This window comes from Paramisgurnus dabryanus, chromosome 17, assembly GCF_030506205.2.
Source record: "Paramisgurnus dabryanus chromosome 17, PD_genome_1.1, whole genome shotgun sequence".
Lineage (NCBI taxonomy): Eukaryota > Metazoa > Chordata > Actinopteri > Cypriniformes > Cobitidae > Paramisgurnus > Paramisgurnus dabryanus.
The window spans coordinates 13,224,796-13,250,405 of NC_133353.1; the positions used below are offsets into that span (position 1 = coordinate 13,224,796).

Genomic DNA, 25,610 nt, shown 5'->3' on the forward strand with positions numbered 1-25,610 from the left:
GCATACCTAACATTGCATAGACTTCCCTGATCTGCCTGGAGGTAAAATTTGTATCTGGATCTGTAAGGACATAAGTGAGTATCCCTTCCTGTCTAAAGGGTAAAAACGCAAAAGCCTGCTCAACAAAAAGCACCTCCTTGGTCTGGAACCAGCTCGATACATTCATCAACCTCACCCACTGTTCTTTGAATTGTTTGCTTCTTAGGTGGCATCCTAGTGTATACCTTAAGCTTCCTACTGCACTGAGAAAAAACGCTGCCACCATTTGTCGTAGTGTGCCTCCTACCAGGAGAGGTGGTAGGAAGGCTCAGTTTACACAAACATCATTCCCAAGAGATGTTTATTACAAAGCTACGACGCAGCATGGCATGAGTGACGTATACAAAAAAGTGCAAAAAAAAAGAAAATGATCTACTGCATAACATTTATATAGAAAGGGCACTCAAATCAGTACCAAATTTGTCGGTACCTCAACAAAGAAAAATGCTTTATGCAGCAAAAGCTAAGCATAACACACAACCCTGGAAAAATGTTTTTCAGGTGTACTGCACAGACTGACTTTAATAACCTAGGCCAATCTCACTAATTGATGATCCCTACCAAATTCAGGGATCACTGTAGTACCACTTTACACATATGTATACATAACATCCTGAAAAGAGAGCAAAATAAGTAAAGTTAAATTTTTGAATACCCAACATTGGGAGTAAAATGTACTGTTTTAAACAACATCAAACAAGCAATTGTCAATAAACCCAGCCAAAGGCAATATTCCTCTTCTCCCACATAGCAAAATGGTCTGACCCGAATGTATAAATATGCAAGACAATTGTCCCACCCTCCCTAAGGGGGAGTAACAAAACCAGGAAGTAGTGAGTATGCCACATGCTATACAATGGCCATCGTTAATATGCTCTGTTAAATAAAATGTGTTTTCAGGTCAAGCCTGTACCACGGCATTCAGGCAGAGCAGGGCTGGATGAGTGACAGAAAACCAGAGAGAACAATGCAAGATCTGCAAACAGGTCTACTTTTGCTTGGCCGAAGCTGAGTTAAATCTGCTCCACCCCGTCCGGGTGAAGTCTCCATTCCCCCGGGCTCAACGTCTGCCTTGATAGAACTTCCCCTCCAATATTCTGGCCTTCCATAACTGACCCCCAGCCTGAGAGAGATGCGTCTGTCGTTAATGTCATGTGGAGACAGACTGCACCTAGTTTCGGGCCTTGCGAAAGAAACCCGATATTTTCCAAATTCATAGGGCACGTAGACATGAGTGCGTAACCCTGAATATGTGAAAAGGGTTGCCCCTCAGAGAAAAACCCTTGGTTTTGAGCCACCACTGCAGGGGTCTCATGTACAAAAGACCAAGCGGAATTATATTGGCTGCGGCCCCCAAGAGCCCCAGCAGTCTCTAGAAATATTTGTTATTCATGTAACTCATCAGAATCGTCCACTGCCCCCTCATCAATGTCTCTTAATAACTCTCAGAATGTCTTTTAATAGCTTGCAGAACATTCATGGTGTAAGGGGTCCAAATGTGACCCCATCCATCCGTTTGTCCCAACGACGGAATCCAAACGAGGATTATAACGCGTTCTGTCTTTTCCGGTGCTTGTGGATGATGTTTTAACATTACGCAACTTTACATCTGACTCCAAAGATATAAAACGTATTGTAATATGAATCAAAGTGATGTAAATATAGAATTTGGATGAACGTTTGATCATTCTATTTAACTCATGTTAACACTGAACTCATTCATTCGATTACCCATGTCGTATCGGTCCACATCGGCCGTTATGCAGATTCCGAACACATATTTTACCGTACTAGAAGTTATGACTAACACAATTTAACAATGCCGCTCCCGCGATCTCTTGCTAAATGTCCCAAAATAGCCTCATGAAATCGTTTGTATACAACTTAGTACAAAATTCACACTATAACCAGAGGTTCGGGCTTAGCACCATCTAGCCGAATATAGTTAAATCATAATACTATATACAACTTAATTATAGCAGAAATAATGACCAGCGGTTATGACTTATTACTCCGATAGCCCACATACAAATACGATTACCCAACAACTTAGTGAAGGTTAAATAATTAATCTACCATGCAATAACTAGAGGTTCATGACTAAAGCAATTTTAACAATACTGCTTCATGTGTACGGACTCTCATTAAAACGTATCCATATAGCCTCACACAATATGTTATATACAACTTAATTCAAAGCCTTACAATGATCAGAGGTTCGGCATAGCACCGTCTAGCCGAATATAGTTAAATCATATTACTATATACAACTTAATCAAAGTGTAGGAAATGATTATAGGTTATGACTCATCACCCTGATGGCCCACATATAAACATGACTGCGTAACAAATTAGTTAGAGATAGAACTTAATTAACATGAATTAACCCCGATCAAAGATATGTGGTAACAAAGGATATCGTAATACTTTATAGTAACTTAGAAGAGTCATTAATACAGAGCAAATTAGAATGAATGCAAACGTAACAATTTATTAACCAGGTAGGTAAAACATAATTCAGAAGCCAATTTACATTCCAATTCAAATACGAAACAAACAAAAAACTATTGCATACCTGGTAAGGAGATGAAGATCTGGTTACAGATTCCTCAAAATAAAATAAAAAGAAACATGATGCTGTATCAAAGATACAGCATCATGGGGGTGCATTTCTAGATATCGAAAGTCCCGCCTGAATCTTCTGACATTTTCCTTAAATATCCAGAGAACAAAGCATTGTGATATGACATACTGATTGGTTCATGTAAGCCCAGGGGTGTTGCCTAATATACATACAGTGGGTGATTGGTCAACATGTCTAAGGTGGGAGTTGTCTCCCAACATTAGGTTAAATTAACATTGAATCCTGTTGTCATATTAATAAACCCAAATGTACCACTTGCATTAAAAACACTTCATATAACACCAAACAAGACCAGTTTCAGATACATGTGTTTGCAGAATGTAGCATTCCATATACAGTTTGCTTTGAGAACATGAGGAGAGGGGGATGAGAACGTGTGGTAGGGTGTGTGACTTTTTGAGAGAGGTTTCAGTCTCACACCATAGGGTGGTGTTCTTGGGGGGTAGATGTGAACTCTTTTAGAAAGTTTTCAGATGATAATTTAACAGGAATTAGCAATGTGGATTCAGCCATTTGCTGCGGGCTTTAGAAGTACCTTTTGTAAGGGTTTACAGGTCTTACAATGGTATACATAGATGCAGTCGCCTGTCCTGCTGCCATATAAGTTTTTACTACCAGCTATGAAGTTAAACAACATGGGTAAAGCTGAAAATTTTAATGACGAGGATGCCAAAGGCGAAAGATAGCTCGCAAGCGACTGTTCAACCATCAGCACACCTGCGTATCCCTTTTCAAAATGCCTGCTTGTATAAGAGTATAAATTAGACTGGGGTGTGTGAACTCGTGCACAGAGGAGGCAAGACTGATTTTGCAACCTCAGAGTGTAAATCTGGAAAAAAGGGCAAACTATGGCCGGCGGCTGATGTTTTGCCAGCAGGAAGTGCTCTGACAGTTTACTCTGTGGAGGGTCCTCCTGCTGATCTTCGGGCAAGTCTAGACTCAACTTAGCCACCACCCGTGTTATTACACTAACTAAATCATCATACGCTGGGGGAAAGGAAAGCTGGGCGTCCTCTGCCCCCACAGCCTCAAGTTCAACACTCATAACATCCACATCATCAGAGGAAAATAGCAACATATCAGCGCCCTCTAACCGGGGCTAAGTAATCGCATGGCGTGCTTCCGCACCCAGAGAGAGAGTAGCGGGAACGCCCAGTAGAAGAAGAGATACGGCTGATCCCATCTTAACCTTCTTGAGCTGATCCATCTGTGAACCCCAAGAGCGTAGGACCCGGGCTGCCTCAACAGTGGCGCGACCTGAGCCTTGAAGAGCGTGAAGCTGCCCACCTTTCTCAAAAAGTAAACAGCGAGAGCCAGTAACATCACACCCCACCATTGGTTGGATTTGATATAAACATTCAGACGTCTCACACCTCAATGCGTTCACAAAGCATCTGTGAGGCGACACAGTGCGAGTTCCCTCTTAAGGGAACCATGAAATTCCTAAAGGTTCAAATATTTTTCTTACCACTGTAAAATAATCTTTGACAAATATTTGCGCTTTGCGGCATAAGCAGTTCGCTAGAAAAAGACATTTGTAGTCTATCCTTCTTCTACTTACGTTTAACCCTTTAACAGATCTGCCTGAGAAAATGAATATTGTCATTTGGCCCAGGTATAGATGTGGACTTTTTTACCTCAAGAGGTGTAACAACATAATAGATCAGCTGATATTAAAGAGATTTAAATGTTAATCAGCATCCAGATAGATTAAGGATGAGTTTATATTTTTAATGGCACGTTGTTCCAAAAATAATGCAGAAAAATCCTTGTTAGAGTGATCAGTGAAAAAGGGAGTCAGCCGTGGGGGCCATTAACAGTATGTGTATTACGCATAATAACAGGCACAGAAACAATATCTGCAAGTTATCCGACATACCTGTGGCGTCATATTAATATCTAATACGGGTAGGCCATGAGATATTTTATTGGTGGAGAGGAGACAGAGTGATATAGCCAAGTAGTATGGGGATGATAAGAAGGCCAATGGCTAAGTTTGGCCAGGATGCTGGGGCACACCCCTACTCTTTTTCAAAAGACATCCTGGGATTTTTAACAACCATAGCGAGTCAGGACCTCAGTTTAACGTATCATCCTAAAGACAGGGCTTATTGACAGTATTGTGTCCCCAACCCTACTGGGTTGTTAGGACCCACACAGATCACTTACACCTCACTAATGGCGCTTTTCCATTGCATAGTACCCCACGGTTTAGTTTAGTTTGGGTCGGGTCAGCTCACCTCACTTTGGCGTGGTTAGCTTTTCCATCGAGTTTGGTATCACTTCGCAGTGGGAGGTATTATAGGCGTGTCGTTATATTTGCGCTGCATAGTGCTGTGACATCATACAAGTAAGAGCATCATTGTAAATTCCAATTTATTACTCAGTCCACCACAAAATTAAAATTGGCCACCACAAATAGATGTTTGCTGATCGCATTTAACACTAACGTTACCTCTGTCTCACATGAAAGTTTCTGTTCAAACACCCGTGGCGTCAGTAGTTGACGCACTCCGCTGAGCCTCGTTAAAGTTGCGTTTAAGCATATAATGCTGACGTGCTCGTGACGAATGTGCCGCCACAAACGGCAAGTTTGGAAATAAAACTGGTAGGGTGTCCCTGATTCTCAACCTGTGGATGTTTTTCATCGCTAAAAGGGAGTTTGGGAACTTATAGCAGAGCAAAGATGACAACATGTTTGCTCGAGCACAAGCTAGCACTAAGGTAAAGCTAATCTTTTACATTATAACGATGACGCGTCTCTCAGACCAATCAGTGATCTACTGAGTTTTCGCGTCACGTGTGGTATCAGCTCGGGTCGCTTGGAACCCCAACTGAGGTGGTACGAAAAAATTTTTTGGGTACTACGTACTGCACCCAATGGAAAAGCTCCCAATAGTAAGCTGACCCGACCCAAACTAAACCAAACCGTGGGGTACTATGCAATAGAAAAGTGCCATAACACCTCTACCAGCAGCAACCCAGTTTCCTCAGGAGGTCTCCCATTCAAGTATTGACCAGGCAAAACCCTACTTAGCCTCAGTGGGCAACCAGTCTTGGGCTACAGGGTGATATGGCTGCTGGCTTCTGTCATAACTTGTAAAAAGACAAAATACTTTCAATTCTGATTCAAATACTTTCGTTATTTTAATTATTTTTTTATTTTATTTATAAATCACTCTCTGATTTAACTATTTGGCTTGCGTTTTGTTTCCGTGCACTTCAGGCAATTTGCACATATTTGTTCTGTACCTTGTTACTTCTGACCTTATTTTATTAATTTTTTATGTATTATCAATGTAAATTCTGATCTAATTTAAGTCTGTAATTTTTGGCCATGCTGCTAGCTCATGAGAAGCCCCCTGGTGAGGAACAGAGAGTTGTGCAAATCACTCCGCCCAAGTAGCAGTGCTTCGCCTTCTGAGAATATAGTTCCCATTATGTATGGTTAAAAGATGTCTGTGTCTCATATGTCCTTGTTATTTGACGATTTGACTATACAAATCACAACACATAAATAGGAAATTTTTTGCGTTATTTTGTCACTTATTGGGAGCAGTTTGCTAGCTGGAGCCATTAACTTCCAGTCTTTGTGCTAAGCTAAGCTAGCGGGGGCTGCGTCAGACAGAGTTACAGCACGCATGGAGATGAGAAAGGTATGTATGGACTTATCTAACTCTGGGGGATACGATGAATAAGCTTTATTCCCCAAATGTGGGCATGTTCCTTTAAAAATGAAGGGCAAAGATAGTGTTGGGTTACATGTCTGCATCATACTGTATAAAACGATTTTACTAATTATTTCCCCTTGTGCATTATGTAAACAGATGGTGGCATGTACAATTACTTTTAGATATGAGTAATGTTAATCTACCTGATGTGATAAATGATGTGAAGGTCTGAGGTTACACTGACTGTGAGCCAAAGTAATGCAAAGATGATAGTAGCAAATTAACATGCCTCTCACATACTTAACACACATCACATGACAATAAATTACAAATTAGTATGCAAACAAAGTAAAGCTGTAACTTGACTTGAAGGTTATACTATTTGCAAACTAAGGTCATCAGTTAGTTGATTTCAATATTTCAAGAAACTTAATTTAAATCATTATGTTCACTGATTTGCAAAATGTTAAAAAAAACAAGACTTACTGTGCACAGGTCATGTTTTCGTCGAGCTGCATCTCTGAAGGATCCATGATCATTCATGTTTTCTTGCCGGAAACTACAGGCCTCACATGGTTCTTGCTTAGGCATCCCATGTTCAACTCCATCATATTGCCGGGATAATAATCCTCCGATCTAACGTGAATGCTACACACTACTGCGTTTTTTGCACTGAGCCAATGCAGACACTATCAGAGGACTCCCTCTGGTTGCGTAATATGACGCGTTGTTGAAAAAAAAAACGGATTTTGATAAAATTATAAAATGTATACAGAGTCTTGTAAAAAAATTACTTTTGCATTTAATTTTGTATGGTATTTTCATACAAGGTTATTTATCTAACAAAATAATATAACTTCACATACGCACTTTAAGCTTACCTGCTCTCATCTAAGAGGCCTATTTTTTTACTTTTTTTTTAATGTCAGACAGTAAAAAGTCTGACTGGAAAAGTAAAATACTGAACCATCAAATTTCCTCAAAATCTGCTCCAGCAGAAAAAAATATAACACATTATATTTGTTCAACAACAACCATCACAAAAAAACGCTGTAAGGGAAAATATATATATAAATATATAATCTATCCATTGGCCCAACGGCGGAAACCAATCAGCATGGCGAAGGATTAATTTAGGTAGTTTAATCTGATTATAAAAGTTATCTGACTCCATCTTGTTTTCTTGTTGTTTATAATACGAATTAAATTGATAATTACTTTTAACAATTACAGAATTTGGGTGGATGTTTGGTTATTCTGATTTAGCCCTACTTGGTATTGCATCCGTTGCTTTGGACTCATCGGCCGTTTATTAATATTTAATAATTATGCAGGCCCACGATCACAATCAAACCAGGTTTGGTCACTGCTATTTGGTGCAACTTAATAATTACAATAGTAATTTCTATCCAGAGGTTCACTACCTCTATCATAAAGCAAACTGACCGTCTTCTCCAATGATAGTTTTGTATAATCGTGCCATAATTTACTATGCAACTTAGACAGAATAATATTGATATAACCAGAGGTTGAGACTCATGATGATTCAGAGTGGTCAGACAACATTTATGTTACTCTTAACAGGAATTATACTATTAGCCTCCACGCATTGAACTTAAACTGACCCCAAGTGCTAGTCGGATCTCCAAAATCCTCCGCTGATGTGCCACTATATGTCATCTAGCCCAGGATTTAAGTCCGGTAGCCTACCAGCCGGATTTCAGTCATTGCGGTAACAAGGATACATCGTAATTTACTAGTCATGTCAATAACTTTTATAGCAACACAGAATAAATCCAAACACAAAAGGTAGGTGAAACATAATTCAGAAGCCAATTTACAATCTAATTAAAATACAAAACAATCAAACGAAAAACCATTGCAGAACATATAATGGTAAGGATGAAGATCTGATTACAGATTCCTCAAAATAAAATAAAAATACAGGATGCTGTGCCAAGACAGTGCCAGCCATAACAACAAAACAAACGGAGAAAAAAAGTGAAGATGAAAGACTATGTGTGTGAGAAATTAAGGTCGAGAATTTGTGAATAGATAATACAAACTAGGGGTGGGACAAAAAAATTGATTCTTAGATGAATTGCGATTCGGACGTGGGCCGATTCCGAATCGATTCACAAATGTCAAGAATAACGTTAGTCAGTTCGTGGAAGTTAATACCGGTTAACATATAGAATTAATGTGTCACGTTTAATTACTATTTTTACTGGTTTTAATAACAGGACATATATGTATATAAGAACGACATTATTTATCCCTTAGTTGCATTAAATTACAGTATATGACAGTTCAGAGACTAGTAGCAAAAGCGCAAACATTAACCTGGCTTTGAGAGCAAATGTGACGTAATGACGTCACAGATATGCAAATTAGCACGGCAAGAATCGATTCTGTATCGAATCGGAACCCTAAGAATCGATTCTGAATCAATTCATGAGGGTCCAAGCGATTCCCACCCCTAATACAAACGCAGCTTTGTAAATGTTAAAAATGTTTATCATTATCTTATTTCTATATTAATATATGACCATGCTGGTTATATGGTTCATAAGCGTATGTTGTTGCCAGTGATGACTCTGGATATTGTGAGATGAGAACCATTTTTAAAGGAACAGTATGTAAGAAATTTATATCAATTAATCATAAAATGGCCCCGATATGTCACTAGACATTAAGAAATCATTTTCATTTCAAATACTTATATCACTGACAACAGTGGTCCGGCCAGGATATTGTCATTTAAAAAGTGGAGTTGCAGCCCTCAACTGATGTTTCTGTTGTCATGTGTATTGGCCACCAGTGATTGCAGTAACAGTTTTGGCCACAATCCTACATACTGTTCCTTTAAATAATACTTTTCAAAACACTAACAGCGCTCTCCCATGTGTTTAAATGATTTGGCTCTGGAAAAGTTTGTAAATTCTTAACTCTTGTTTGTTACAAATAAAGTATTTTTAGAGTGCAAAGCTTTTTTTGCATATTTGTAAATGATCGTTTAAAAAAAAAACTTTTTGAGATTACAGTGATCATGTATAACACTTTATCAGCACTTTTTATAATAAAACAGCATTTTGACTCGCTTAATCTTAAGTTTAATCAGAGTTTAGTGTCAAGTCTCTTGTGAGTATTTTGTGAAAGCGAGTGTCTCTTTTATCATAAACCCTTTGGATGCGTGTGCAGCAGGCACATATTTTGACATGACATATGATGCATTTAGGTTCACATGACATACCAAACACATATTTTGACATGATGAGCCACACACGACACTCCAAACACATATTTTGAATTCCTGCCCCGAGAGAGAGGTCACAGGCCGCCACTGCTGCTAATTTTACTTAATACTCGATAACTGAATAAAGGACTTTTAAAGCGAACCATGCGCTTAGATTGTTAAAACAGGGCCCAATATAGTGTTAGCAGTGAGTGGAGGGATTCAGTCTCACTTTCTCTATTTATCAAATGAGCTGTGATTTCTCCATTTCAACCTGACTGAAAATAGAGTTGTGACATGCTACAAGAGAATTGACATGCTTGAAGAGAGATGCAATAGTAGGCTTACTACATTCATTTAAATATTTGTAAATGGATGTGGGCATGCATGAGTTTTAGAATGTCGTTTAAAGGATTTGGGGAAACAAGATTATTTTCAGTTTAAAATGGACATGTTTTTAAAGTATGTGTTACCTTTGCCCTACATTAAGAATACATAAATGACCTTCATACTGTAAGATGAACAGCAGGGAAAACAGACAGCTGAACAAGAGATGTACTAACTAACAGAGGAATGCATGTCACATTTCACTTCCTTCTGTGTGAGTGTGGGAGAGACAAGGGGGTGAGAAAGAATGAACGAGCGAGAGAAAGCGAGAGCTGGGCATAGAAACTGTGCTAAAAGAAGGTACATTCCTGTCTTGTCCTGTGGTTTTCATTGTCAATGGTGTAAACTCTAACAATGATATCACACACATGGAATGGTGTTTTTGAACAGTGCCTTTCAACACCTTTCAAAGTTTTGGTCTCTCAGGGGTTTGCTACCCTCAGTCCATAAGACCATGAAAATAAGAATCTCACATAAAAACTATTATATTAATGTGCAACCTAAATGCATTTGTACCAGCAAAATATGGACAGTCAAAGAAAAGATACTCAGTTATATTTTTTTTCATATTTATTGTTCATTAATTAAATAATAATCATATAGGCCATGAACAGCATTAAGAAGCTTTTTCATGTACAATGAGACAATTTACAAGGGGAACATGTAGCAGGCCGACGGGAAGTATAAAAACAAATAAATTAGCCCAAGCAGCATCATCTATTAGGAAAAAACAAGCATTGACATAAAATTTGATAATTATAGGTTCAAATATACACAAGTGCTTCAACATACAAAAATACATTGTATTTATAATCAGAGCTCAAAGACACTTTATAGTTGATTTGCATGTTTTTTTAGTGGGGAGGAATTTGGATTTTGGAGAGCAGCCAGCGACCTTTGTCCTAAACAACATGAGGAATTCCACTGCTGAACAGAGTGCAAGATTTTTAAGACCTATCACAATAGATTATGTTGGTAAAACAGATCCTGATCAGACATTAAGTGTTGGATTGAACGAGATAGTAGAAACGTCTTATATTTCCACTATTGAATACATTGAAGAAATTCATTTTAAACTCACTGTTTGATTGCTATATCGACACCTACTGCACTACATTGACTTGTGATTTATAAAGCGTATTGTTAATGACAGCCTTCACTCCAGAGAACATTGAACAAACCCTGATTTCACCAGTTATTACCCCCTGAGATGACCCAAAGCAAATGAACCGGTAAATCTACTAAATTGAGTAACATCAAATATGATTTTTGTGGAATATAATCTCAACACTCAATGTCATTAACATCAATTCTTAAAAAACCTTTTAACAAAGTTAATAAAACTGTTTGGCAACTCTTTCAATTTGGTGTTATTATTTCTAAGATTAAATGTAATATTCCTATCAATGGCTACTGCACATATTATTAACAATTAACTTTTTCATGTAAACAAACTTACAACAGTTGGCCTAATACCTCCTATCCTTTAAAAAACTATCAGAACTTTAAGTCATGAACACCCAGTACTAAATACTTAAAACAATGTATTGATTACTTTACAAGTGCTTCTTATAACATGACCAGGGCTTAATATATTCAGTTCAATGAAGAGCTCAGATGCAAAAGCTGCTAAATGTCACCTTCCTCAAAAATGAGAAAAATATTAACTGCTCTCAGCACATATTAAATGTTAATGAAAAACTTTTGTTATAATTTCTTAATTTTAACATTATGAATTCAGATTTTTATCAGTGTTTCTAGTTGCATCTTTAGTCTTGTCCAAAGAAGTGATGTTTTTGCAGCGAAAGACTAGTCTAATACAGTATGTAAAATACCAATAAAAAGACTAAAGTGACATTTGTGAAAATAAGGCATTTAAATTACTGATAAATAACTTTTATTGCCATTTAAAATGAACATAAGTGCTTGATAAAAAATGCTCATTAGATAAAATGCAGATGCACTTTAAGGATTAGTCAATTTTCAAAAACAAAAAAACAGATAATTTACTCACCACCATGTCATCCAAAATGTTGATGTCTTTCTTTGTTCAGTTGAGAAGAAATTATGTTTCGGAGGAAAACATTCCAGGATTTTTCTCTTTTAATGGACCCCAACACTTAACAGTTTCAATGCAGTTTAAAATTGAAGTGTCAAAGGACTCTAAACGATCCCAAACGAGGCATAAGGGTCTTATCTAGCAAAACGATTGTCATTTTTGGCAAGAAAAATAAAAAATATGCACTTTTAAACCACAACTTCTCGTCTTCCTCCGGTCCTATGACGCGCCAGCGCGACCTCACGTAATACATCACCACATCAAGAGGTCGCGGACAGGGCCGGAGTGGGGCCACTTTTCAGACCGGGAGTTCCAGGCCCAAGACCGGCCCACTTTTTCCATAGTGTTATTCCAAATAAGCACTTTTTTCAAATTGAATAAATAAAGCAACAGTTCAGTTCTTACTTTAGTTTTTATTAATATCATGGTTCAACAAATAAGGTAAAAGTTAAATAATATTTCACTTAAGATGAGAAGTTTACAAAAATATTCCTGTACACTCTAAAACACTCTGGGTTATTTTTTTTCCCATAGTGGGTAAATACTGGACAGAACACATGCTGGGTTAAAAATTACCCAATGTTGGGTTGTTATGCAACCATGGATTATAATAACCCAACAGTTGGGTTAAAACAACCCAGCACTGGGCAATTTTAACCCAGCAGCGTGTTCTGTCCAATATATAAAATATATAAATAACCCAGCCCTTTTTATAGTGTATTCCACAAGGAAAGGTTGATCAATTATTAGCATTGCTAATGCTATGAGGCCGATGATTAATCAGATGCAAATAGAAATATAAAAGTCCTAATTAAAAAAGAAAACAATTTGACTTTTTTAGGCTGGTCATTTTTTACTGGGAACACAAAAGGTGTTATAGGGTTCTGAACACAACCTGAGGGTTAAATAACTTGAATTCATATTGTTTACTCATGGCCTCCTCATTTTCAGCGAGGGACTGTTCAGAAGCTGCTTGCATAATATTTGCAAAGTCTATGAATCGGCATGTATACACAAAAGGATAATATTTTAACCAAAAATTTTTTTGGCTTGTAAATAGGTTGACAACAGTATTAGCCGAATAATTACGTTGCTAATGCTAATCATTACTAGGCTTATTTCTCTTTAAGTTACCTGTTGCCACTTTAGTTTGTGCTCTTGAAAATAAATCTGTAAGTTTGGCACATTTGGCAGCATTCTTGTTCAGTGGCTTTTTCTTCAACCTGTTTTTTTCGCCCTCCTCCTCTCAGACGCGTATTGGTAGGGCCGGCCCAGCCTACCGGAGAAAAGTTTTGGAAAAGACATGCTATGGACCGAACCAACTCTATTGGAGGGGAAAACTCCCTCACATGGTACTTCGCTGCAGTGTCAATGCGAAACGTGTGAAGTGTCATTTAAGACAAGATAGAATCACTAACGTGACAAATGTAAAAAAAAAAACTCGACCAGCCCAAAAGTGAAGCGGCCCACCGGGAATTCTCCCGATTACCCACTCCGGGCCTGGTCGCGGATGACGTATGTGAAACTACGCTCCAGTGTTAACAAGTGTGGAGAAAGAGGACCGTTTCCGAGGTTGTTGTACGTCCAATGATACTAATGAATTTCTTTGTTTATTGTTTAAAATCGTCTTTCATATATGTAACACGTGACCTTTCAACGTCATTACGCAATTACGTGAGGTCGCACTGGCGCGTCACCGGACCGGAGGAAGACGAGAAGTTGTGGTTTAAAAGTGCTTATTGTTTATTTTGCTTGCCAAAAATGACAATCGTTTAGCTATATAAGACCCTTATGTCTTGTTTGGGATCGTTTAGGGTCCTTTGAAACTGCAATTTTAATCTGCATTAAAACTGTTAAGTGTTGGGGTCCATTAAAATGAGAAAAATCCTAGAATGTTTTCCTCAAAAAACAATTTCTTCCCGAGTGAACAAAGATAAAGACATGGTGGTGAGTAAATTATCTGAATTTTTTTTTAGAAAATGGACTAATCCTTTAATAAAGTTTTGCATCTGAACTCTTCAAATATCATTTTTTCCTAACTTACATCACTGGCACATCCTCTGCATAGCTGTGTCATGAATTACATACGTACAATATTACAAAATTTGTTTAATTTCAAATATATATCAAATTTTTAAATATCAAATTATTTTATATTCCCTTTGTATTATCAATGAAAATATGTTTTAGTCTCAGCAATTCTGATCCACCAAACACGGTTGCATCGACACATGAAAACTATAGCCTTACTTTGCAATTGCCTAAGTGCAAAACCACTCAAAATACACAGGAAAAGTAACATTATTGACATTCTGGGTGTTGCATTCATAATTCATAATTCAAAATGTCTGGTGAGCTGATAAGGATTTCACAGGAATAACTTTGCATTGGCATTTAAATATACTTTCTAATTAAGCAGAAAACAACAGAATGTTTACAGCTACCAGACTGTGATTAAAAGCTGTTCTGTGCAAGATACTGTACAGCTGGTGCTCCTCAGTCATTGCTTTCATTGAGAAAACATTTAACAAAATGATATTTCTCAGTGAACCACTGGTTTAAACATATCTGGCATCAGTTATTGTAATACCATTCCTAATAAAATAAACATCTAGTTTGGGTAATGTAAGATTTGGCCTTAGATTAGTGTGAGGGAGAAATGCTTACCCAGAGTGCCTTTCAGTGCAGTTATTTTGGGACATCTATAGACCTCTCATTCAATTCCAGCTGAATGAGATCCATCAATACTTCAGACCAGAGCCAAAACACCATTGGAAAAAAATTAGTGTGTGAGGGAAGATGGAACAAGCTGGAGAAAGACAGAGTTCATGTGTGTGTGTGTGTGTGTGTGTGTGTGTGAGAGAGAGACAGAGAGAGGAATAGAGAAAGAAAGAGAGAGAAAGAGAGATAATGGTGACATGAAAAGTGTTACTGAATGTATGAAGAACAATGTGGGTGGTAAGAACAAGGTAGAAAAAGAAGAGAGAGAATGAAACAAAGATAGAATAGCAACAATAAAGTGAGACATTTGGATTCGTCTCTAGTGCAAAGTCTCAGATAAAATGCCTAATAAAACAACAATTTAAAATCAATTAAATCCTTTTCTAGTAAGTATAAACTTCAGCCTAAAAATTCCTTATTTTTCTCTCCTTCCTAGCCAGGGTGCATTTTTTGGGATGTATTTGGGAGGTTACTTTCTGTGCTAGATTGCTATCACATAATCCCAACAGGCTGCCCTACGCTAAGGCGTCGTCATAGAGACAACATGCAGGGAAAGCTTTGGAGGAACGTAATCATCAGACTTAATTCTGTGCCAGTGGGCGGAGCCACAATTGTCAATCAGGAACAAGGAGGAGGGTGGAAACACGGATAAGGCTGAAGCAGTGCACAGGAAGAAGAGAGCAGTCCTGTCAGCCGTTGGGCTTCATCTTATTGTCTTTTAACAGAGGCACAATCATTCAGTTAATTAGCTTTTTGTCTATTACTTGACATCGGTCTGCAGGAGATTGGAGGAATTTCCAGAAAGCTGTTAAAAGTGCCATTTAACCGAAGTCGATCCGTGGACGGTACTCAAGGACCATGGGATAAGCCTGTAAAAATGTAAACAAAACAAATTAAAAAAAAATTTTCATGTAAAGGGATAGTCCAGCCAAAAATGAAAACTTAGTACTTACTCATGTTGTTTGAATCCCCAGTGTCTTTTTTGTTCTTCAAAACCCAAATACAACTTATTAAAAAAGTTATTTTGGGTTTTCTGGTAACTAAGGGAGTGACATTCTATGGTACACCCCATAAGTGTTAAATAAATAATTCCACTCGACTCGTGTGATATATTTTAAGTGTACTTAATAGATTTACATCTCTACCTTTTGTGGATATTGCTACAGGTTCAGTTGTTACACATCATTTAAAAAGTAAACATCCTAAAAATGAGGTTCTAAAGAACAAAGAAAGACATTGGGTGATAAAACAACATAAGGTTGAGTAAATAATAACAAAGTTTTCATTTTTGGGTAAACTATCCCTTTAAGTTCCATTTCATATATCACTTTGCTGTTGCTCTTTATGAGTAAGTTGAGGACACAAGCCTAAGGGCACCGATGTGCCCTCTGATTTTGTGTCAACTTTTAATGTGTGTGTGTAACTGGAGAAATATGACTCACAGATCTGTCAGTAGCTGTAAGCAGTTTTTTACGTTTGACTTCATCACAATCAACGACACTAACTCACCGACAGCTGTTCACACTCCTCATGAACACACACCCAGACTCACTTACATCTGCTTAGGGTGTTCTCACAATATATGTTTCAGACTGTACCAGAGTACGTTTGACCCCAGAGTACAGTTTGTTTGGCTAATGTGGCCGATACATAAGGTGGTCTCTTAAAACCCCATTCACACAGACCTCTGGTCCCAGAAAATACCCGTAAAATTGCCAGACAAGCGTCTGTGTGAACAAAAACTCGTTCTGTTAATCTTCTGGGATCGTTGCCGGAAAGAGGACCTAGTAAGATACGCGGGTAACCCTCTGTGTGAACAGAAAGCCGCAAGAATGCCGTAATGGGCGTGTCGAAGTGAGGACGCGCGCGTCATCATCACAACACAAGTTATGGTTCAGCTCCTTACAATGAGAGATAACATGCATATAAACATTCACCACGAGAAATGGTGCAAACTACATTGAAGCAGTTATCAGGAAATTATAAATGAGACGCATAAACAATGATGCACGTGCCGTAGTGAGGACGCGCGTGTCATGGCAACATGAAGTTGGTTCAACTCTTTAAAATGAGGGATTAACAACATTCACTACGAGAAATGTCTGCAAACTGGACTGAAGCAGATATCAGGTAAGTTAGCTCGTTACATACTGCGTTGAAACAGAGATCATTCAGCAGCATAAAAGAATATCGCGTCACGTGCTCATTTGAGCTATAATAAAGGAAAATACCCGCGCGTCATCCTAACAAGATATATCGTTCAGCTCCTCAAAATGCGGGTTTTAAATGGATATAAACAATCACAATGAGAAATATCTGAAAACTGTATCAAAGCAGAAATCAGGGAGCTCGTCAAATATCCACTCTAAAGCTGAGATCATTCACCAGAATAGAACTGTGCGTTCACTCGCTCCTTTGCAGTCTTATCATAAACAAAAATGCACGCGAGTTGTTTCTGGAGAGAGAAATAATATATAATATGCAAACTTCAGACGCTGCGTAGAAGAGAGGGCGGGACTTTCAATAGGTCGCGTGTCTTTCCGGGACCGTCACATGGCGGGTAAACTTGGCAGTGTGAATGAAAAAAAATCTAACTATTCCGGAAAAATCCAGGATGCATATCCCGTGTATTTTACGGAATTTCTGTGTGAAAAGGGCTTTAAATAGCACCTATTTCGTTGCTAAAAAACAACATAATTTTGTGTATGTGGTATAATACAATGTGTTTAAGTGGTTTATGGTCCAAACCCCCCCCCCCAACATTATTTCCCTACATATTGTAGATTTTTTTGCTCCAGATATCCCTGCCTTCCTCAAACGCTCTGATTTGTTACAAAGCTCCTTACCATGTTTTGAAGATAAGCACACAATGCAATGCTGACAAAAAGTAATATCGTCTTTACTATCTTATCAATACAAACCGAATCTGATCCAGGGGCCAGCATCTCCCGTTGTATGTGCTCATGTGGGAAACATGGCAGCGGCAGACTAGGGATGATGAGAGTGTTAAATTCACTGACGGATTACTTGAAGTTATGAAGATTTTTACATATCTGTAGGTGACAGAACTATCACGTTGTTTAAACATCTCACTGAAGGGGATGCCCTAAGGGGTTGCTTCCGGGTTTTATAATGTCGCTTTTCCATTGCATAGTACCCCACGGTTTGGTTTGGTTTAGTTTGGGTCGGGTCAGCTTACTTTTGGGAGTTTTTCCACTGGGTGCAGTACGTAGTACCCAATACTTTTTTCGTACCACCTGGGTTGGGGTTTATAGCGACCCGAGCTGATACCAAACGAGACGCAAAAACACTGTAGATCACTGATTGGTCTGAGAGAATCGTCACTACCAGCGTCATTGCCATAATGTGAAAGATTCTTTACCTTAGTGCTAGCTTGCGCTGTCTCGAGCAAACATGTTGTCATCTGTGCTCTGCTATAAGTTCCCGAACTCCCTTTTAGCAATGAAAAACATCCAGAGGTTGAGAATCAGAGACACCATAACAGTTTTTTCCAGACTTGCAGTTTGTGGCGGAACATTCGCGATGAGCACGTCAGCATTATATAGCTTAAATATAACTTCAATGAGGCTCAGCGGAGCACCGGTGACTGACGCCACGGGTGTTTGAACAGAAACTGTCATGTGAGGTATAGTGATAAACGTGATGTGCAAACATCTATTTGTGGTGGCCAATTTTAATTTTGTGGTGTACAACGACGGTCTCCCTTGTATGATGTCACAGCAGTAGGCAGCGCAAATATAACGACACGCCTATAATCCCTCCCACTGCGAAGTGATACCAAACCCGATGGAAAAGCTAACCACGCCAAAGTGAGGTGGGCTGACCCGACCCAAACTAAACTAAACCGTGGAGTACTATGCTATGGAAAAGCACCAATAGTTGGGTAAGAGCACCACCTGGTGGATAATAGCAGAAATATGTATTGGCGGAAAACGTGTCTTTGTGCTCTGCATTGGGCTATGTGCGAATAATCAGAAAATAAAAACTGCATGTAAACAGAAGTGAAGAGGTTAGCTCCAGTCATGTAAACATCTTAATGCGATTATGGGCCAGATTTATTTAACAGGGCAAATTAGCCTGAGAGCGCAATTTAAAAAAAAAAAACGCTAATGTAAAAAGTAATATCTGCGGGTTATTCACAAAGAAGGCACAAAAGATATAACACAGGTGCCACAGGTGATTTCCATAATGACCAACGCAATCTACTAGTTCAGGGTCGCAAATAAGCAGAGTTTCGGTTTTCAGGACTCCAAATGCAGTTGTCATGTAAACAAACAGCCAAACTGTATAAAACCTTCCCATTTACAGCTGAAAACGGGTCTAAATGGGCCAAAAGACGGTTTTCAAAGTGAAATCTTAAATAAACATACACTTACACTCACACTTTCTCCCTGTAGTCTCCAACGAGTGCGGTAGATGAACTCCAGGGTGTGGTCTTTGCCCATGATCTCACCATTACACAGAACATCAAGCTGCAGGCACATCCCAGTATAAATGTATGTACATATAAAAAGTCTATTTAGTGAAATCAGGTAACTAAACAAAAGATGATAATAATTAAGATTTGTTTTTAGATGGGCAATTGCATTAAAACTCAATTTATGTATACCCATTTAAACTCTGAAGGTTTACTCTGGTAACTCTGAAGGCACAGGCACATGCAGTTAGACTCTGTTGTGAATCTAGCTGCATTTATAGTTTAAGTGTTGACTCTGGCTAACCCGGGGAAAAGAAAAATATAACAGTATTTTACCTCATAAGAGCTTGGCAACTTCAATTTTACACAGAGGAACTTCTTAATGGTTCCCACTGTAACACGAGTAGAGCAACGGATGAATTTCTTCATTAAACCCTGTCGCAGAGAGACAAGTTGAGGAGTTGTAAACATACTGTGCACAGACACAGACATACATCCAAAAATATAAAGAGTATATAAAGTGGCCCTAAGAAATTATTTCTGAAACTTAAACTGAACTGAATTTCTCCAAATTCTGCAAAAGATAAATTCTTGAGTTTTTCTTATAAATATCTTCACTGTTCTGAGCCATTTTCACAATGATGTTTAACCAACTGGTCTCGAGGTAATTTATTGTGGAAGACATTAAATTCCCTCTAGTTCAAACAGGTGTAATAACAGAGTAACCACAAGTTTGGTTCATCACATAAACTATGGACAAAGTGTGCACACAAGTTTAGTATTTTTTTTTTTTAAGTATATTGTTTTAAACTTTAAATAAAACCTTTAACTTCTTATTACAAAATACTTTCCTTAAATGTGTGTTTGTGTTACATTTAATTAGAATAAATGGCTATTGGTTTTATATTTAATGTTTGTTATGAGTGATTCATTACATTCATACATTTTTTACATGGCTCAAATGTCCAAACACTTCAAGGGTATTACTATATTTAGCTACACTGTCTCTATGTACCTTTACTATGCTTTCTCCTGACTGGCCATTGTTTCGTAGACAGTCCAGACAAATGGCAATCTGAGGATCACTTCTGTGGTAGTCTCCACCCTTTCCATCATCTTCCTCTTCATCACTCAGTCGAGGTTTCTTAGACCTAGGACCATCTATAAAACAGACAAAAATTGTGGCTTCAAACTTAAAAGTATATTGATAACGATGACCCGTTTATATCGGTAGTGATATTCACTTTATGTGACTGTGTGTAAACGTTTGAATATCTGTGCAGGAATTTATTTAAGTTACCTTCTCCATTTGATTTGAGCTTATTTTTTCTCCAAAATTCACTTTCCTGTTGTTCCTCCTCTAGTAAATAAACATAATCAGTTAAAGACACCAGTGCATTAAAAACTTTATGAAATCAAGAACTCTTACCAACCAAAACACAACCACAAAACATCTCTGAAGACAAACTGTGAGTTTGTTTTTAGCTTTGGATATGCTTGAGAAGGACAAATAAAGGCCTTGTAATACTAAAGAATTATAGTTCTGCGTAGGACCTTTGTGTGCAGTAGCCTACGGGTCGGTTTTCATTTATACTTTTGCATCATTGTTCACATTGACATGCATGCAATTGCACATGCAGATTGCTAGTGGCCAATGTCCATCTGCATGTTACTGGTGTATACACATTTTCAAGGCAAAGCCGAAGAAGAAACAGCTTGCTGTGTATGTTGTTGGAGAAGCATCAGCAGTGATGAACGTAAATAGATTGCGACTTTTGTTGCAGCTGGAGTTAAATAGCACCTATTTCGTTGCTAAAAAACAAAGTTATTTTGTGTCTTTGGTATAATACAATATGTTTGTGTGGTTTATAGTTCAAATAACACATTATTTTCCACATACCAAACATTTTTGTTGTTCCAAATTTCCCCGCCTTCCTCAAACGCTCTGATTTGTTACAAAGCTTATCAATCGGAAAAGCTCTGTGACCCCAAATGGCCATCTAACCAACACGTTGTGATTAGCCTGAATACCTCTGACGTCAAAATTTTTTAAAAATTAGCTCACAATGCAATACTGATAGGAGTTATTATCATCTTTACTATCTTATCAATTCGAGCCAAATCTGGAAGGTAAGGATACTAAAACATAAAACTATGTCTGCATTTGTAATTGCAAAAACGACAAACAACAAGTGCTACTCTGCACTGAACTTAACTCGCGTTTGAGTCATGGTTTAGTTTGTAGTTAATTCTTTAAATATGAAAACATAGACTACTTACAGGCTGTATTTCAGAAGCGGGCAGAAGTCGTGTCCATGTCAACAAGCCCAGGAAGTAAACTGTTGCCTACAATCCATGTGTTTGTTGTAGTCCAAGAAAATAGATTTTCGTTGGAAACGATAACTGGCGTCATTGTTTACTTTGGGATTTGTAACTTTTGCATATCATTAACATGTACTAACACACACTTATACACCAAAGAAAATGTAAAATCGTAAATCGGATAATAATTGTGCTTTAAATATCACTCCTAAGTCTGCCCATACATTATTTACAATCAAGTGAAAATGCAACAATTTTTTTGACCTGTCAGGAGGGGTTCTAGTGGACCAATCACAGCGCTTCTGGTCCGCTTAGAACTGATGTGTTGTTACAAATTTGAGGTACGCGTCATGCTAGGCAAAGCTACACACAAGCCTTCAGCACTACGCAGAACTATAAATCACCCTTAAATGTCGTATCTTAGTATAAAGCCCGTTGCATCTATACAAGGTTCTCAACAATATAGCTTTAAAGGTCTGTGAGTGTGAACAACTCACTCTCTCTTAGTCCAGGCACCAGCTTGAAGATAATCTCTTCTAAGGTCTTATCTAGTCTGCAAGAAGATAAGAAAAAAAAACATATAAAACACAGAGGAAGTGTGTTAACTTTAACTTGTGTGTGAGAGAGAGAGACAGTACCTCAGCATCTCTAAAGGGTTGGTTTCATGGACCTGTATTCCACACTCCGGGCACTCATTGCTCTCCTCAAAATGCTGAACAATACAACTCTTACAAACTGCATGAGTAGAGTGAAAATATAAAGAAGAAACAGAATATGAGGAAAAAAACGGAAAGACAAAAGGTTAAAATATACTACTTTACATTTGAAGTGGATCAAAAAAAGTTTACAGTTGTCCTACGACAAGAACAGGTATTGAGTATTGGTTTTAAGACAACTTATATGAAAGGTTTTGATTCACTTCAAATGTTGACTAGTTAAGAATCATAAAACTTTTTCAAGGATTTTAGTATACTGTGACCCTTAGGACACCGATGTCTATGGAGAATTATGAGATTTGTTGTCCAAATAACAAGTCGCATTGCAAATATGCGAATTAGGGTCACAGTTCGTAATATAAGGTTATGAACAAACATATCAGAGAAACAATACATTTTAAAAGTGAACCAACAGTACAATACAACATCAAAGCCTAAAGTTTCCATAGACAATACCTTAAACACCATTCAAAAATGACTTGACAGCGTCACTGTAAAAGCGTTACTTTGCTAGTTTCAATGTTCAAAGGCCTTTGCAAACTGAACATACATGCATCCACAGACAACATTTCAGAAGACGTTTTTAAGATGTCAAATAAATCTTTGATGTCCTCAGAGTACATATGTAAAATTTTAGCTCAAAACACCATATAGAAAATTTATAGATTCATTTTATGTTAAAATTGCCACTATGTAGGTGTGAGCAAAAATGTGCCGTTTTTGGTTGTGTTCTTTTAAATGCAAATGATCTGATCTCTGCACAAAATGGCAGTGCTGTGGTTGGATAGTGCAGATTAAGAGGCTGTATTATCCCCTTCTGACATCACAAGGGGAGCCAAATTTCAATTACCTATTTTTTATATGCTTGCAGAGAATGGTTTACCAAAACTAAGTTACTGGGTTTTTCTTTTTCACATTTTCTGGGTTGATACAAGCACTGGGGACCCAATTATACTGTAGCAATTAAACATTAAGGGGAAGTTTCCCAGACAGGGATTAGCTTAATCCAGGACTAGGCCTTAGTTTAATTAGGAAATATAACTAGTTTTAACAAACATGCCCTACTAAAAATATTACCTGTGTGCAATTTGAGGCAAAACAAAGGGCCCTGATGTATTTTATGATATGTCAGTGCAAGTTGTTTTCAGTTTGGACAGTTCTTAAAAATGTTTTAGTCTAGGACTAGTCTAGGCCCTGTCTGGGAAACAGCCCCTAAAAAAGTCAGATTTTCATGATATGTCCCCTTTAACATCTGTTGAGTGCTTTGAAAGACCATACTCGAACCACTCCACACAAACACACAGACAGTAACTCTACCATGGCCTTTGACATTTTAGACTCACTGATTTATCTGACAATCAACAAGAGGGATTTTTTAGGTGGTTCAAGGAAAGTTGGAAAAAATCTGGATGTTAACCAGAGATGAGAGCAGTGAAATATAACAACATAGTCAGACAAGATTAGATGTTAGTCAGATTACAACAATTGCAACTATTTAAGGAGACATCAGGGATGCTATTGCTCAATCAAATGCACCTGCTGATGGGTCATTTCTTTCCAGTACTTATATTAAAAACAATTAAACAATTAATCATTTTTGACTATGATTATATTGGTGATTTTAATGAAATGCAAGTAATTGGTTGATGAGAAACGCCTGGGAAAGTAAAAAAAAAAGAATAAGGACACAGAAAAGTTTTAGTAAGAAAAAGGGAAATGGATGACTTACAGGTGTGCAGGCATTCTGTGACAGCAGTGGGCTTGATCAAGTATCCACGGCAAATCGAGCAGGTGATGTATCGGTTGAAATCTCGGACCAGGTGCTTTCGCTGGTTTGCCATCTCGACTCAAAAGGTCACAGAGGTCAGGAGATCTCAAGCTGTCTGCAGTACTACTGTACAGGCGGTTGCCACAGTGATTTCATTCTTGCCTTAGTTTTGAGGTAGTTGTAACTCAAATCTAAAAGCATCTTTGTTCAGACAGTGACCCTAGTAGAGAGAAAAAACATTATTTATTTATGTGCTTATTTATACTTTTGCAGACCTTTGCATCATATTTTGTGCCTCCATGATATGAGCAAAGTGTGAAAGATTATTACCCCACACAATTTGTTTTGAAACCAATCTAACAAAGCAGACACAACCTGAACCCATGAAGAAAGTATATCAGAGTTCAAAAATCTTTCTCATTATGAAAACGTCTAGGAAAGTCCCTGTCAAGAGACGGGAAAGCTAAGGGTGTGTCATTGCAAGCAATATTCGAGATGTTTTCATTGGCTTGATTTTAAGGTTGTGTGGTCACAGAATAACCACCAGATACAGTCAGGAAACTGAGGTCCCCTTTCTTTTACATACACACAACAAAGTATTTAAGAGTATATTTTGGTGCTTTTCTCAACTCATTAAGAACAGATTACCAAACAATTTTTTAGTTTGTTTAGCACGAAATGTTTGCTAGCATCATATAAAGATAATCACAGGTGCTGCCGTATGCCTTTAAACTTAACTACAGTCCTACATGCACTGCTACAGTGTGACCGAAACCCGCATCATTTCTTATGGCGACGTAGTCTCAGCGATGCTCTTGCGTTTTACGTAATTTGTATGTAGCCTACACAACAGGAAAACATCAGCTGGCCAACTAGTAGGAAATACTTACAATCCGTTATAAATTCGATAATAAACCAATTACTTACTCTCAAAAAGGTTTTCACGTGGATCACAATCGCGTAGCGTATCATACGCGGCAACAGTCCCGTTATCTCATCGGCGAGAGCGTGACGTCATCGCCATCAAAATGATAACACATGGTAAGTTGAGCTCGTCTCGCTACGTCGTTTTAATATTATGTAATTTTGTATATATATCCGCTCCACGAGATCCGTATAACGGGCACACAGTCTCCGCGATACCACATGACACAATTTCTCCCCTCCCCAAACTTTACACACGCGCACGCGATAACGTCGCGCAGATTCCCACGTCCCGTGGCTATCCGAAATACACTTACCGTTATGAATTCTTTCGCGTCGCGTAATTCTGACTTCCTATTAGAGTCTTACAGGGGGGTTTGTGAAAACCAGAAATAGTCACATCATTGCAGTCCGTCGGCGGATTTAGCGCGTGCAGGCAGTGCGTGGCTGGTAAACTCGCGGCCGACACGGAACTGGCAGGCAGTAGCACGCGCAGAGAAGGGGCGGGGGACGCGCGAGCCTGTTTTAAGCTGAGGGAGCAAACAGTTTTTGATGGTTTTCTTAACACAAATAACATCGTTAAGGTAATGTCTCCAAATGTACGTGAGGAAAATACAGATGCGAATAAGTAAAATAAATAATAATAAGTTAAAAAATGTTGAAATGATGAACCGATTATTTTTTTC

General features: G+C 38.1%; 1 protein-coding gene across 3 annotated transcripts; it reads right to left on the bottom strand.

The window, feature by feature from the left end:
* Window positions 1–10,528: 10,528 nt before the first annotated feature.
* pcgf5a (polycomb group ring finger 5a) lies at window positions 10,529–25,430 on the bottom strand. 3 transcript variants are annotated; one of them, XM_065245018.2, is made up of 9 exons: window positions 25,242–25,430; window positions 23,962–24,220; window positions 22,155–22,251; window positions 22,014–22,069; window positions 20,495–20,554; window positions 20,210–20,355; window positions 19,531–19,629; window positions 19,160–19,249; window positions 10,529–15,625 (listed from the first exon to the last, which is right to left on the bottom strand). In XM_065245018.2, exons 2-9 carry the CDS (start codon window positions 24,071–24,073, stop codon window positions 15,578–15,580), a joined length of 708 nt encoding a protein of 235 aa, XP_065101090.1. In that variant the 5' UTR covers window positions 24,074–24,220; window positions 25,242–25,430; the 3' UTR covers window positions 10,529–15,577. The 3 variants fall into 3 exon arrangements, with proteins under 3 accessions (XP_065101090.1, XP_065101088.1, XP_065101089.1); XM_065245016.2 differs by having other exon boundaries at window positions 19,154–19,249; window positions 25,242–25,429; XM_065245017.2 differs by lacking the exon at window positions 25,242–25,430 and adding an exon at window positions 24,928–25,141 and having other exon boundaries at window positions 19,154–19,249.
* Window positions 25,431–25,610: the final 180 nt, after the last annotated feature.

Coding starts and splice junctions, on each gene's coding strand:
- pcgf5a (XM_065245016.2), bottom strand. CDS start 24,073: ATGGCAAACCAGCGAAAGCACCTGGTCCGAGATTTCAACCGATACATC. Junction 19,250..19,530: donor AGTTGCCAAGCTCTTATGAG/GTAAAATACTGT, acceptor ATGTGCCTGCAG/CTTGATGTTCTGTGTAATGG. Junction 15,626..19,153: donor TACAGGGAGAAAGTGTGAGT/GTAAGTGTATGT, acceptor ACATTTTTACAG/GCTTATCCCATGGTCCTTGA.